The sequence below is a fragment of the Capsella rubella genome, unplaced genomic scaffold (assembly GCF_000375325.1).
Source record: "Capsella rubella cultivar Monte Gargano unplaced genomic scaffold, Caprub1_0 scaffold_2, whole genome shotgun sequence".
Classification (NCBI taxonomy): domain Eukaryota; kingdom Viridiplantae; phylum Streptophyta; class Magnoliopsida; order Brassicales; family Brassicaceae; genus Capsella; species Capsella rubella.
Window position 1 is genome coordinate 1,378,978 of NW_006238922.1, and position 15,967 is coordinate 1,394,944.

The 15,967-nt window shown below is 31.6% G+C and overlaps 3 protein-coding genes and 1 long non-coding RNA gene across 5 annotated transcripts; all 4 read right to left on the minus strand.

The window, feature by feature from the left end:
* Positions 1–166: 166 nt before the first annotated feature.
* On the minus strand, positions 167–3,187 carry LOC17894400 (beta-glucosidase 45). 2 transcript variants are annotated; one of them, XM_006302077.2, is made up of 12 exons: positions 2,953–3,180; positions 2,794–2,863; positions 2,580–2,638; positions 2,392–2,467; positions 2,159–2,233; positions 1,948–2,035; positions 1,574–1,826; positions 1,376–1,491; positions 1,024–1,282; positions 803–905; positions 614–722; positions 167–490 (listed from the first exon to the last, which is right to left on the minus strand). In XM_006302077.2, the coding sequence occupies exons 1-12, from the start codon at positions 3,118–3,120 to the stop codon at positions 298–300; spliced, it is 1,569 nt and encodes a 522-aa protein (XP_006302139.1). In that variant the 5' UTR covers positions 3,121–3,180; the 3' UTR covers positions 167–297. The 2 variants fall into 2 exon arrangements, 1 of the variants encoding a protein (XP_006302139.1); XR_002834967.1 differs by having other exon boundaries at positions 392–490; positions 838–905; positions 2,953–3,187.
* A 2,899-nt stretch (positions 3,188–6,086) lies between these two features.
* On the minus strand, positions 6,087–6,722 carry LOC111832064. The gene is made up of 3 exons (XR_002835194.1): positions 6,566–6,722; positions 6,248–6,328; positions 6,087–6,129 (listed from the first exon to the last, which is right to left on the minus strand). It is a non-coding gene; the product is annotated as an uncharacterized LOC111832064 (long non-coding RNA).
* Positions 6,723–8,663: 1,941 nt separating this feature from the next.
* LOC17895730 (glucose-6-phosphate/phosphate translocator 2, chloroplastic) lies at positions 8,664–10,822 on the minus strand. Its single transcript, XM_006302315.2, has 5 exons — positions 10,248–10,822; positions 9,627–9,852; positions 9,320–9,542; positions 8,936–9,149; positions 8,664–8,726 (listed from the first exon to the last, which is right to left on the minus strand). The coding sequence occupies exons 1-5, from the start codon at positions 10,737–10,739 to the stop codon at positions 8,715–8,717; spliced, it is 1,167 nt and encodes a 388-aa protein (XP_006302377.1). The 5' UTR covers positions 10,740–10,822; the 3' UTR covers positions 8,664–8,714.
* Positions 10,823–14,935: 4,113 nt separating this feature from the next.
* On the minus strand, positions 14,936–15,907 carry LOC17895900 (CRIB domain-containing protein RIC9). The gene is made up of 4 exons (XM_006302929.2): positions 15,644–15,907; positions 15,454–15,551; positions 15,291–15,351; positions 14,936–15,190 (listed from the first exon to the last, which is right to left on the minus strand). Exons 1-4 carry the CDS (start codon positions 15,702–15,704, stop codon positions 15,027–15,029), a joined length of 384 nt encoding a protein of 127 aa, XP_006302991.1. The 5' UTR covers positions 15,705–15,907; the 3' UTR covers positions 14,936–15,026.
* Positions 15,908–15,967: the final 60 nt, after the last annotated feature.

Sequence of the window (15,967 nt, forward strand, 5' to 3'; positions counted from 1 at the left end):
ATTAATAGAAATGTTCAATAGATTACTATTCAACCAATAAACGTGTACGTGTATGGGTACTTTTCTCTTCTATATATATATTCACGTGTTCTTCGATACTCGTTTACGTTTATTAAATTATCGTGTACCATTAGACAAATAATCATGTAACACATCAAACGTTCAGTTTAAGAAGAAAAAAACAAACTTTAATCATTTCACAATGATAAGTTTTATATTTTTAAACAATTTTGTAGTTTGACTTTGTTTGACAATGAATACGAATTAAAAAAAAAATAATGTACTATTTGTTAATCATCAACAAGCGCTACCTCTTCTATTCACGTGGTCTTCGATAAAGTTCTTGTACCATGAAGCTGATTGTTTTGGTGTCCTTTTAAGAGTTGTGTAATCAACATGGAATAGACCAAACCGAAGCTTGTATCCATACAACCACTCAAAGTTATCTAATAGCGACCATGCGAAATATCCCTTCACATTTGCTCCATCCCTACCACAACAAAATAAAATAAAAAAACACAACTTTATTATCGAATTGGCATTGGATAAAGTAGTTCAAAATACTAACCAAATGTATTGATCAAAATTCATAACTGGATCACTAGCTAATTACCTCATTGCTGCTTGTAAAGCTTCCAAGTATCCACTCATGTATTGTATCCTTTTTGTATCATGTAGAAGTTCTTTATCCGTTGTTTCAGGTTTTTGCAAGTCTCCAAAACCTTCAAGCCATTAATGATATATAATTGTCCATACAAAAATTTAAAAATCGATCATTGATTGAATCTTAGAGGTCTTGTACCGTTTTCGGTTATGAACATTGGTATGTTTGGATACCTATCTGTTAAATAATTTAACATCTTGTGGAATCCTTCCGGATCAATATGTTGCCATACTACATCGGTCTATATATCATACCAAAAAAAACAAGTGTTACTGAAACCATAAAACTTATTTATAAAGGGGTTAGAATATAGTCGTGAGTATTGAATATAACAAGCTGCGAATGAATAATGTACTTACAAGTTCTCCAATAGAAACATTGCCTTTTCGGTCTAATTTGAGAGCAAATCCTTCGGCCTTATAAGCTCCATTCCCGGTATTACAAGTAGAGATCAAACAATCTTGAATGAAGTAACTTGTATAGTGATTAACACCGATGAAATCTGCTCTTGAGTTCTTTAAGTTCTTTACTTCATTGCTCGAAAACTGCGGCAAAGCTGCTCCAAGAATATTTACCATTTCTTTTGGATATTTCCCATATATGGCGGGATCTAGAATCCTAGTATATATGTTAGAATACAAATAAATTAGATAACATATATTGTATAGGTGAATGATCTATACTTCATTTCTAAAAAATACGATCTCATACCAATTCGAGTAAAATGACTGAGCTCTCTCAGCAGCTTCTTTATCCGCATTGGAATCACTAATGGGTTCAAACCATGAAGTTTGTACTACAATTCCAATGCTTCCCTTTTGTTCTTTCTACCAAAAACATTATACATACATATATCGATAATTCACAACAAAACATCAGATTTTATGTATATATAGAAGGGTTTATTACCTGATATTTGGTCTGGTATATGTTGACTGCCTTAGCGTGTGCAAGGATCATGTTATGCGCGGCTATGAAAGGTTCATTTTCTGAATTCCCCCTAGTACAGTTCCCGTACGGTGAGGAGCAACGAGACGGTGGAAATAAACCCGTTACATAGCCTAAGATGACTTGTTGATTTGGTTCGTTTAGCGTGGTCCAGTATTTAACTCGGTTCCCAAAATGCTTGAAACATAAATCAGCTAAATAACCAAATTCAATCCTATCAAAAATAAAAGGCAAACCAACAAAACAAAACAGAAACTGTTCATAAGTTGCATTTTATTGTTACTAATTAATTAGGGTTAATATTAATTAGTAATTAAGTTTAGTTAACCACTCACTGCATCTCGGGTTCTAGCCAACTTTGAAACCGGTTCTCGAGTTCGTGAGGATAGTCAAAATGGTTTAACGTCACGAATGGTTTAATCCCTGGATAATGATTAATTAGTGGAAACAAACATAAAAATATTAAGTTAGACTACACGCATAATTTTAAATATGTGATTATAGATAACCATATTAATTAGATAGCGGAGGAGACAAGTAACGGACCTCTACTAATGAGAGCATCGATCAATATGTTGTAATACTTTATTCCCGAATAATTAATCTCTCCAAATCTTCCTCCTGTTTCACAAAATGTAATAAGCTTTTGTTATTTTATAATCTTTTCAATTTATTACCAAGCAATGCAATGTAATGGTGATTATTAGTTTAAGTAAAATATTAATTACTGGTTTAAGTAAAAATTAATTACTGATTTAGGTAATAAAAAAAAGACTTACTAGGTAAAACTCTACTCCAAGAAATAGAAAATCTATAACTGTTCACTCCAAGGAAATTCATCGATTGGATGTCCTCCTACGCATATAATAGTAGATAATATAAAATAATATCAGAAATATAATAAGAACAAAAGAAGTTGACGAAAACAAATAATAGAAGGAAACGAAATTATAATAAGAAAAATAACCATAAATCGATGATATTGATCCACAGCTATATCTCCATTGTTCTCGTCAAGTATTTTCCCTGAAATTCCCATGTAAAAATACAAAATTCTAAGCTAAACTAAATCGAAAGCAAAATACAATACATTCTTCTCAATCGATAAAGTGAATAACCAAAATACTAAGGTAATGTTTGACTAATATAAAAAAAATGTTATGAAAAGATAAAATGCATACCAGGGTTTTCATGGGTAAAGACATCCCAATTGTTCAAACTTTTTCCATCGGTCGAGAACGCACCTTCATACTATTACATCAAGTTTTAAATATTAGAAAATGATTCAAGAAAACTGATTATTAAAATATCAAAAAGGAAAGAAGAAGATATATAAGTACCTGGTAAGCAGAAGAAGCTGTACCAAAGAGAAAATCAGAAGGAAAAATTGAAGATGAATCTTCTAAAATGTTATTTGAAGAAGTTTGATGATGATAACGACCAGAACCATGAACTAATAAGCTTTGTAATAAGCTTATGATAAATACGAAACTGGTTAAAGGTTTCATTGTTCTTTTGGTTCTCTTGTGTGTCTTCAAAGATTTTGTAAATACTATTTTATATATGTGTACATGTAAGAAACGTGTAATATTTTGGTCTACATATATGAGAAGTTGTCAAATATTTGAGTATGATATATAAGAAGCAACTTGAAAAGTCTCCAAACTAAATATAGAAAACAACAAAAGTAGATAAAGAGCGTAACGTCAAAAGTGGAGGCCCATGAGGGTTACGACTCGATAAAACGATATTTCTCAAACTGTTACACCAGATAACTCTGTTTGGCCTTAGCAGCTGAGTTTTTATAAGTAATAAAATTTTGGGGGCAATTAGTTGAGTGTTGTCCAAAAAAGTTTACATAGCGATTAAAATTGTCTATATGGAAAAGCTGATTGGTTCTTGTTTGTATATTTTTGGTTCTAGAAATTGTGGTAGGTGAGGTGACCGTAGATGGCTAATTTCGTACATGAACAATTTTTTAACTTGAACAATTTTTTTTTTCAATTAAACTATATGACCTACAATTTGTGTTAAAATAAATACTGTTCGGGAAAATGTTGGTCAATCATGAATAATCAGATTTTACGTGTACAAATTCTGCTAGTAAGATGCTACATGTCAAAAATAAGTTTTCTATTAATTAAGAATTTTGTAAATAGTTTTAAAACGAATCCATTGTTTTAAAGTAATAGAAAGGAGAACTTTTAATTAATTTATAATATTTGGCGTATAATTTAAAGAATAAAGAGATCATTTCTAAGTGACATGCTCTATTTTTAGCATTAAATGTCAATGAATCACGAATAATATACCTAGGATAATAAATAAACATTTCCTAACTTTGCTTTTACCTTTTTTTAAAGAAAAGATAGTTTTATTTTTATTTTTATCAACAAAAATATTTGAAAAAGACCAAGGATGTATTTCACTAAATTTTTAGCGAAAAAAATAAAATAAAATAAAATTTGAAACATTGATCTGCAGCTTTAGGTACACCACTACTTTTGACCAAAACCACATTTTTTGTAATTACTAACTATTAAAATCGGAATCATACAAAAATCACACTCGTACTCGGGTCTCAAAGCCTTTCTGATGTAAGCTTATACATTTTTTAGTATCAACCAAAGAAAATAAAAGCTAAAAGTCATTTGAGTCGGTGGTATTAGTAGGTAGTTTATCAGAAATGAATAAACACTTAAAAGAGGACCTCTCGTTGTTTATTTGGTCATTTGGCCTTAGTTAGCAAATCTAGAAAGGATAAGATTCCATGAGTAACGTTTGTCTTCCTTCCTTCGAGACTTGCATAGAAGACTTGTTGTACTCTTTTTAGTGGTCAAAATCAAATCCCCTAGAAAGATAAGACCATAGTGTGAGTGATACAAATCTATTTTTGAAGATATATATATTTTGTGGCTATCAGTCATCAGAGTAGCCCAACTAGCCATTCTACAAGATTTCAAATTATCGTAATATCTAGGCATATATAGACAGAAACTTCATTTTCCTTTCCTCTACAAAGATATTTTGATTACACCAAATTTTCCTAGTTCCATATGATTATTGTGAATTTGAGCTCTCTAGCTCCATCACGTCCAATCAAAAGTGAACGTAACATCTTCTTTTACTGTCCATGCAAAAAAAAATGTGTTTTCTTCCTAAGATGTAGATTGTACACTGGATAGTAAATAAATTTACACCACAAAAGAAGATCAGTTGGAATAATAACCAATCTAACATGCAGAAACTTGTATTTTTATTTAACAAAGAATAAATATAAAAAAAAAATAATGACCAAAAAGTTTTACATTTAATGAAAATCTGATCCAAACCTTAAATTATTCATCAACTAATTGACTGGCAACAACTTCCCAACCCTCCTCGGATATGATATGTATAAATTGTCCCCATCTCGTCTGCCGACAAGATTAGCTCAAAATAATTGGAATTTTGAATTACGTATGCGTTTTTTGGTGGGTGTCGTTTCACCAACTTCACTACAGTGACTAGCGATTCACTTAAAATAAGATCACATTCTAGTAAACTATTAATTACGTATTTATATATTCTTCTCACCAGTTTCACATTTTGTAATTTTGTTAAATCAAACGTTCACTGAGAGATGTGTTTGTTGGAGATGATGTGCTCATGCCACATGAGACCTTAACACAGTGTCACAGACTACATCAGTACATCTTGTTGGAATCAGTCTTTTTAAACAATTACTCGGGCCCTAGATGACCTGTATTGCTGTATGTAATGGGCTCTCCCGTCATAACTAGTGGAACATTCTTAACAAGTCACGTTATGAGTTTATGAGTTTATGACATTGGACAAATCTAATAGAAGCCCATATAATTAGGTTATCTAAGCAAGTAGTTCATTTCATAGATGAATGAGATTATCCTTGAGAGCTCTCTCCTTCTCTATCTTTCTGAACAGCCATTAATTCGTAAATAGATAAAAGGTTTACATTCCATTAGAAAGGGATGCCAAATATAAAAGAGCAACATTAATAGGAAGAAAATACCTAATAAGAAAAACATACAACTTGCTGCTATAAAAACCTCTTTGTATAAAAAGTTTTAATAAGTATCACATTACAACAACTAACAAAATCTTACATCCAGAGAAAATGAATTTTACATAAAATAAGGTTACAAATTAATGTCTGTTTCATCAACTGAAATAACGAAAAACAAAAGTAGTGTTTGTGTTGTATTAATGTATATAATATATAATGGTCTGATACTAAAGAAGCCACTTAAAACAGAGAATGTATGTACAATGTATATATGAATGTATAATGTATGTATGAATGTATGATGTATGTATGAAATGTATGAATGTATGTATGTATGCATGTATGAATGTATGTATGTATGAATGTATGTATGAATGTATCAAATGTATGAATGTATGTATGGATGCTTGAATGTGTGAATGTATGTATCAATGTATGACTGCACGAATTGTATGTCTCTTATTATCTTCAATTAACAAAGACTTGAATCAATCTGTAACATCAAAAAGAAGAAAACCATGAGAAACAAGAGAAAGAATCAAACCAGAGACACAGTGATGCAAAACAAATCAAAACCAAAAACAGAGGAGCACTAAACGTTTCTCCTTTACCAAATCTTTCTCTACACTAAGCGACGTTCACATGGATATATTGTTCTTTGAAGATAACGAATCAGAATCGCCTTGATCTTCCTGTCAAAACCAAATCAAACAAATCAGAAAACCATCATAGTATCCATGAAATAACAAAAACGAATTCGACCTCTGGGCTTATAAAGATAAACATACTAATTTGGGATAAAACTAAGTATCAGTAACAAAAATCAAATCAAGTAACAGAGATATACGATTCATAAAACAGATGAGAAAGATCAGAATTTGCCTCGACGGAACCCTAGTTATGAGTGTTTGATATCTCGTTTGACTAACCTTAGAATCGATCACCGTATAGATCGTCGGTGGTAAAAACAAAGCCGCCAGTACTCAACTTCTACAGATGCGAAAAGGCGAGTTTAGGGTTTCAAAACAAAAGCGAGAGATGCCGAAGAAGAGGATTTTGTTTTACCTAACGAAGATATGTTGATTCCCTAATCCGATAAGACTAAATTACGCTTTTGAAATTGAAAAATTAAAGAAATTGATAAAAATTAGAGGAAGGATTTGTATATGCGAAGAGATTTGAGACGTTTGGGTTTGAGTCGATGAAGAGAAAAGAGAGCTTGCGAGAGAGAGACGATGATTAATATTTCAAAAAAACGCAAGCTTCGTATACTCGTTATAAAGGAAATGACTAAAATGCCCTTAGCTTGTTAGAATTTTAAGTACTTATTACCGTTTACCGAGATTAAAGAGTCAATTCTAAATAGTTTAACTTACGTAACGGAAACTTTTTTAAAAGAGACACTTCCATTTTTACCTGCTATAGACCATTACTTTCTAAAACTACTAAAATACCCCTTCCGAACTAAAGCTCTCAAATTACTGGGTTAGTGAAACTGTCAATATAACGCCGGTTAAAAACGGTTCTTTCGGTTTATATCTTGAATTTGGTTTTGTAAAGATTTAACATTTATCTTATATGACTCAGAGTAACACCGGTTTAAGTTTTTTTTACATGTAATAATAGACGAAATAATGCTTCTTCACACTGTAGAACACAAGTTAGTTACAGTAACTTCCTCGACACGTTGTATTTTTATTTTTTTTGGCTACATTATTGATGCAAAATGCTGTTATTGAGAAAAAAAAAAAATGAAATTCCTATATGTTATCTTTTTGTTTCTTATTAAGAACTTGATGTATTGGGGCAAAGTCCATAATATTTTATAGGACTCGATGCACGTAAATAATTGTAACTAAACTATATTCTGCTGGACTACTTTGGGATTACATGCATTTATTTTTTCTTTTTAGTTTGTATGTCATCGGACAATCGTGGAGTGAAATGAAAAAAATCTTGGACAAACCTTCGATTTTCAAGAATTGATTCTAGTAACTAGGGATGACACCAAATTTCTTCCGAATCCAGAATTTAAAACTAGGACTAGACCACTACAACAACATCAGAAGATCAATGAAAACAAAATGGAGATTATATCAGATTTAGTAAGCTTTATATAGTACTCACTGTGAGTTACTTACTAAAAGTAGCCAGAAAATACCTGAAAATTAAACCTTTTTGAGTTCATGTAATCAAACACATGAATAGATGCAAGTAAATACGATTTGGCCGTGTCACAAAATTTGAAGTGGTTATAGAACTAAAGATATATATGGACTGTTAGTCACATCACATGATCATAAATTATGTTCTCATCTTCACATTAAAACCCAAAAAAAAAAAAAAAAATTTGTTCTTTAACTATATCCCTCATTAACATTAGTTGGAACCCGAACTAGCTAACTGCATCCGTTTACATTGTTAACCTTTTAAACATCATCCCTCAATTCTTTCAAACACCATTTTAAGTTTATTATAAACACCAAACTTTGATCTCATTTCACTTCTTCACCAAGCGTAGAATTACGTATTCCTTCCTCTCTAAACTTTAGCACCACCACCAATTATAACCTATGAATTATATTGTTTATACATGCTTAACTAAAAAATGATATATGTAAAAACTTATAAAATCAGTTTTTGAGACACATTTTTTAGAAAAAAAAAATAAGGAATAGATTTTGATTAGATGTTTATCCTAGTGCCTATATGCATGTAATTAGGCATTTAGGCTGTATTGATTTCACTAAGTATTGGATATGCAGTCATCTGATCAAGAAACTGCTATGATTTATTATTTATTACCAATTTACCATCGTTCAAAATTTCACAATACAAAACAGAAGAGGCAAAAAAAAAACTTATGTAATACATATATAATTACTTAATTAGTCTAATATGAGATACATACATACATACGTTGCTCATCAACTTCAAGCTCCACTTTCTTCACATCCATTAACGGGAAAAGGTACTTTCCGATGTTCATCTCATCGGAATATTTTCTACTCTCTTGTTAGTTTTTTCTTTTTCTTTTCTTTTCAAGATCAACCCAAGAAGTTGCCTCCTAAACCATCCTCACTGCTTCGCCTGCTCAAGAATTAAAAGTAACAGTTGAACAATGTTAAAGAAAAGTTCATTATAACCATACATTTATATCCACTCAAGAATCATGTTAAGAAACCGAAAAAGGATGATTTCCGCGATTGATTATTTCATTAAGGAACCAAATATATATATCCTAGTATCATGCATAAAGTGATTCGGTAGCTAACCAAGAACAAACTTTGTTTGTTTACCTGTGAGTAGAGGAAAGTTCCAAGAATGGCAATGGCAGCACCAAGTGCATTAACCGGTTGAATCGGGGTATGGAAAATGATGATCGATGCAACAATGACTGAAATCCGCTTCATCGTATTACCGATACTGAAAGTCAAGGGAGAAATCTGGTCTAGGGACATGTATGAGACCTGATTGTACAAATGGTAGAACACACTTTGTGCCACTACCCACCTGTTCATATTACAAACAAAACACAAAACATTAAGTTTCTAATATGATATCAAAACATTTCAGATTCTTATATCTTAAAGGTAGAAGGGAGCTAAAGCAATATATAAGAGACATTGACCAATCCAACAAAATACCAAAAAAAGATTATTCGTTTGGGTTTTAGTTAGTACCAGACAAAGTTTGGTCCGACTTGAGAAACCGCGTTTTGCCAACCAGCAGCCCACATTTGAGGACCTTCGACGGCAATAGCAAATGGAGTGAGGATCAAAAGAGACATCATCGATAAGCAAGCGTAGTAGTTCATTCCGCTCACTGAGTTCCCTTTCATCCCTTTCTTCGAAAAGATATTCCGAAACACAAACGCCAAATTCGATATCATTGCCCCCATAAACCCTGCCAAAAGCCCCACAAACTTTCACATAAGACCATAAATCAAAGAACTGTTACAGAAACCAATCTTAAAGGAATGAGTTTTACCAGTGATGTTGAAGTTAAGCTCTGTGACAGCAGCGAGAGCACAACCTCCGATGATTGGTAAGAGAGAGAGATAGACGGGAAGAGGGAAACTTTCGCCCATGAAGAGTCTTGAGACCAAGACAGTGAACGCTGGTTCACCACTTTTAATGATGTGTGTGAACGAAACTGCTACTTTTGACATACTCACTGTTGCTGCAACGTGTCCTATCGTGTGTGCTACAGCGACCTTGAATAAGAAGAAGAAACAAACATTGATCAAAAACACACTCTTCATTATCAAAACAACAAACAAGTTCCACCATGTTCTAGTTATCAACTGGAAAACAGAGTAAATCTTAAATTTATACGGGAAAACAGAGTAAATCTTAAATTTTTTAAGAGAAAACAGAGTAAAAATCTTAAAAATCTTAAGTGAAAACAGAGTAAATCTTAAAATCTTAAAGGGAAAACAGAGTAATTACCAAATAATTACCAAGTAATTTACTGGAAACAGAGTAATCGACAAATCGAGCCCTCAATCGTCAAAAAAGAGCAAAACTTTGGAGAAAATTAGGCATAAAACTAGATAAAATCAGTTAAGAAACAATCATATGCGAAAAAGATATAAACCTAAACCCTTACCGGAAACAGAGTTTTCCAGAAATCAACATCAGTTTTAGGAGCATCTGCGATTCTAGTAGCCCAAGAAACAAGCATCATAAGAGAGCCACAAGCGAGAGACAACGTCGAAGTAAGCCACGGGTAAGGAAAAGCATTGAGGACTTTCTTGTTGTAGATGTTGAAAACAACGTTAAGTGCCCACCAAGTCGCGAAGTAAATTCCGATTTTCAGTTTCTGCGCGGACTGTTCGTCGGGAAGCTCGATGTTAATGTCGAGCGGACGAGATCGATCTGCCTCGTAAGCTTGGACTTTGACCTCACCACGCTTGAAATTCGAAGCAGATGATATGTGTAGAGGCTTTTGATGGGAGACAACATTGGAGCTAAAGCTTTGGCTATGGAAGTTTTTGACTAAAGGAGAAAACTTTAGCTCAGTAGTCGGAACTGACCGCCTAACCCTGCCGGAGAAGGCGGTGGAGAAAGAAGACGAAGTAGGTTTAACTGAAGAGATCATTGTGTTTTTTTTTCTTGGGTTAATGAAGAAGATGATGATGGTCTCGAGGTGGGTTTGTGATTTTGTCAGAGAAAGAAAGAGAAGAGACGTTTGTTTTGTTGGGAGAGTGAAAGAGGAAGAAGAAGAGACTTTATAGGAAAGATTGAGAACAGAGGAGGGAAAGGTTTCGTTTTGAGTGTAACGACAAGTTAGGTTTATGTGCATTTACGAAAATACCCTTTAAAATTAGGTTTGGTGGTTTGTATCGTAATGGGTAGATTCGTGAAGATATTTGTGGAAGGCGGTGCATGAGCTCGTTTAAGAAGATCTGTTTTAAGGTTTTATGACTATGAAGAAACCAAGTGTTTAGTCTTTAGCTCTTACGTTACGTTATGTTAAAGAAGCAAAGATCAATTTTGAAAATAATATACACGTATATGTACTCAATTGTTTTCTTGATATTTATCATCATTTTGTTTTAATTTAAAAAAAAAGAAAAAATCTGAAACTTTTATGCTTTTGTTGCCTCATATATTTCTCTAAATTTTTATTTAAGAATAATAATAATAATAAAACTTATTTTAGGTTATTAATCGAATATATATTTATTCTATTGAGTTTACAAAATTCTCAAAAATACCACATTTGAACTTAGGCCGAGTAGTTGATGCATGCTTAACAAGGATTCCAGAATTGAGGAAAGAGTTTTACAAATTTTAGACTTAATATTTCGCAATAAAAATGTGGAAATCGTTTCCTAAACTTAAAATTCTTGATATTTTTGGAACTTTTCTAAAGTAGTCTTATTTGTGAATATTAAACTTGTTTCATGGTCCTTCTCTTTGATTTTTTATTCCTTCGATTTTCTATATATAAATTTTCAATTGTCAAGATTGGTATTTTCTCCTCCTTTGTGGACTTAAATAATTCCAACCATGATGCTTAATTATATTCTTGTAATCAATGAGTACGTAATTTACATGAGACAAGTTAGTTTGTAGGTTGAGCTATAAAAAAATTATGTAGTTATGAAAATGAATCATGTTGAAATAGATAGATCTAAAATGTAAACCAACGGCAATGTAATTAACTTCTATATCGTTCTTGGCAACAATATCACGAACAACACTATGTATCGTTTGTCATTTTCATTCGTCATCGATGCTAAAAACAATACAAGGAGCAGGATCTATAGTATTAAAATGTTATATGTATGTGTATGTTAATTAATGTAATATTAATTTTGGACCGTTGAAATCACAAAGAGGGGTCTGGTCACATGTTGGCCGTACAAGGTCTCACCATTGATGCCACCTCGCAAATGGAATTCTCACCGTAGAATATATCTCCCAAGGAAGATTACAAAACATAACAAAGTTGTTGAACACATGCAACTCTCATTACACGACAAGCTCTCTCTCTTTACCAATACTTGTTCTTACAAACACATGTGTCCCATTTGCATGTACTTATGTGTGTGTTTATAGGTCGGGCAATAAATTTGGTTCATTTTCGACGGCTAGGAAAATTTTGTCAGGAAAGTTCGTAATATCGGGGAAATCAACGAATCCTCAGAAACATCGTTTTCCAAATTGTTCACTTGGTGGATTTTTCTGCATGCGCCATTTGCTCCGTGAAATATGAGTCGTTGATTCATTTAACTATTAGATATTGAAATGACCATGAAATTGGTAACACAATATTAGAGTCATGACTTATGATGTTCATCGTTTACACAATGTTCAACACCATAACTGAAACATAGTAAAAGCTACTCAAATGGGATAAGGAAATAAAGAATTCTGAAACTACTCAATTTGCAGATTGTCTCTTACAATGTTTAGTAATGTAACTAGGAGGTTGTAGATGTCTAATAATGGTTTCGATTTGAGGAGTTGATTTGAAGGTAAGTCAATGATCGATTCCTCTCCACCATGAAATTTCTTAAATTTTAATAAATAAATTTTTTAATTGTTTATATTTTAATATAAATTAGATAAGTATTTTTCTTAAATATTAACATTTTTACTGCTAAATTTTAGCAGTTCCAAAAAGGTAAATGAAAAAAGGTTGAGAGTTCATAAAATTTACCTCATTGAGCAATTGGACACAACCAACGGATGATATTGATTCTCAAGTCATTTTCGTTTGCGCTGTTCACATTTTCTATAAGTTTATCATCATATTTTTGTTACAATGCATGTCTTGCTACTTTTTTTGTTTTTCTTTAACAGTGAGATTCATATATGAATTAAAAAAAAAAGGTATGGGCCTAATGGCAGTATATGAGATCTTTCTAACATTTTATGGTCACTGAACAATATCGTTGACATTCCTTCTTTGCTACTATTTTATCTACGAATGGGCCGGATCATACAATATATGCTAAGACAAATGTTTAACAAAGAAGTATCAGCTTTTGGTAAATTCGTCAAGACATTTAAAGTATCCATCCGCATAAGACAATGAATCAACGAAGATGAAGTATCAATATTGGCCCATTTCGTTTCTTGTTTTTATAACGATTTTACTACCGACTATTATTTCTAGAATGAATATAACCATGGGGTAATCTACTTATCGAATTAAGTGAATTAGTAAATAATAAATGGGCAGCAACAAGCCCCTTATTTTGTTTATGATTTCATCTCATCTGATGAGTATTAAAAACACAATTTATTAAGTAAGTTGTAATAGACATATCCATGATAACTCAAAATTTTGCATATGCAATATCCACTAAGCTATAGTGATATATTGATCTATTTTGTTACAACCTACACATGAGCATGTGGAAGCTAAGAAATTTAGTTTGATGATGACGAGTTTGAGGAGCCTTTTCAAGAATTGTGTAATATATGAAATTTAGTTTTTAATTTTATAGCGCACAAAATGTAATATGGTATCAACTTTTAATAGCATTAACATAACTCCAACCAAAATTAGTATTAAATAAAAAGATACTAGATTGTTTTGATTTGATTCGAAACCAATCTAGTTGAACGGACTTGAATTTGATCGTGTGGTATAATTGCTTTTTTCAAGATGAATAAATATGAAAACATTTAAAATAAAAGATAAGCATCTATTTTATAAAGTATTATTTTCGAAAAAATGAGTAGAAAAAAACAATTGATAAAATTACTTAACTCCATACTCTAGATAGCAACTATACAAAATTTGTGTAATTATGAAAATAATATAGATGTTTTCAAACCTTATATAGCTTATTTCCATCACGGCATCTCTAGCTTAAACACGAGAAAACTAACAGTTGCATCTACCTTAAGTCACACAAATATAGAAAACTAAAAGTTTACATTTTTTTCAAAAATGAGACTTACTTTAAAAATAGTTTTTTCAAACTTTTAATTTTTTCATTAACTCACTAAATCTCTTTTTAGTGAAACTATTTGAAAATGGTAACCATTTCATTTTAATAAATTTTTGAAAAAATATTCTCTAAAGAAAAAGAAAAATAAGGGCACAATTTTAGAATTTGCCTTAAGCCTCCATTGATTTTAGCACGGCACCGCCCATCACATTCACCAACCTACTAAACTAGATTTGCACCCTCCTATTTTGAAATCTCAAAGAAATTTCTAAAGAAAAAAAAACTGTTTTCCTTAAAAGAGTCATTTAGGTACATACAGTACTATGATTCAAAGAGAGAAGCGTTTCACATAAATGTGGATGGGTATATTTTCATCTTTTACTTAACCTTTTCATGTCACCGAAGATATTACGAAATGCGATTGTTTTCTTTGTGAAATTTAGTAAAAGCAGTCCAATATCATTGCAAATACAATATGAAATATTAATTTGTACACACTTATAAAAAGACATATTTCAAATCATTAAGATTGATCTCTCACTATATTTGCTATATATATTATTATTATATAAACAATGGCATGATTCACCAACCTATTAAACTAGATTTGCACATTTTGATTTCTCAAAGAAATTTCTAAAGAAAAAAAAAACTGTTTTCCTTAAAAAGAGTCATTTAGGTGCATACTATAGTTCAAAAAGAGAAGCGTTTCACATAAATGTGGATGGGTATATTTTTATATTTTACTTAACCTTTTCATGTCACAGGAGATATTAGCAAATGCGATCTTTTTCTTTGTGAAATTTAGTAAAACCAGTCCAATATCATTGCGAAAACAATATATAATATTAATTTGTACACACTTTTGAAAAGACGTATCTCAAATCATTAAGATTGATCTCTCACTATATTCGCTATATATGTATTATTATTATATAAACAATGGCATGACAAATTAAAAATGAAAAATAATTTTAAGCAAGGACCTTGCTTGATCTTGAGAATCTTGGTGACCAAGAATTACACAATAGAGAAGCTTTTGAAGAGAGTTTCTTCTTCAGGTTTTGTTTTGTTGATTCTCTTTCAATCTCTTTGCTGCTCTCAACTTCTCCAAATGCTTCCATCGCTGATTTTAAATCTATATAAATTATTAATTCATTAGGATTTATGCATTCATCAATCAGTAGTAAATTAGTATAAATATGTAGAAAATTAAAACAATAATAGAAAGAACTTGCCTTGAAATGGCCACGATGAGTTTGGCTCTAAAACGTTATTGCTCGTCTTGAATTCATGAAGCTGCATAATTCCATTAACCGGTTAACCTTTAACCGAAATTGATCAACAAAAACCATCATTTCTAAATGTTGCAAGAAAAAGAAAAAAAATGTCTTCTTTTACCCAACTAGGTGCACTACTCGATGAACTATCCCAACCAATATGTGACACGTGTCGAACATCTGTTGGATATCCAATTTCCATCTCTTCTTCCTCCACATCTAAAAAAATGTAATCCTTATTGTTGTTATCATTCTAATGATTAGTATTCATTACCATTTAATAAAAGATGAACAAGACTAATAGAGTTTACCAAAAATGTCGGAGAAACACTTGAAGCTCTTGTTATAAAGACCTTTGAATCTTGTAGTCATGCTCGAATCCAAACACAACAGCAAAGATCAAAAGAACTTCTTACGGTAATGTTAGCAAGAACAAATTAACTGATGAATCGAATAGACCAGAAATGATTGGAGAGGATGATGAAGATGAAGATGAAGTTGAAGATGAAGAAGAAAGAGAAAAGAGACAAAACAACCTTTCGTTTGAGATTGGAATAGTATTTATAAAGACCAAAAAAAAAAAAAAATGGAAGAGAGACATGAAAGAGTAGTGGTAATAATATCACTATAAAATA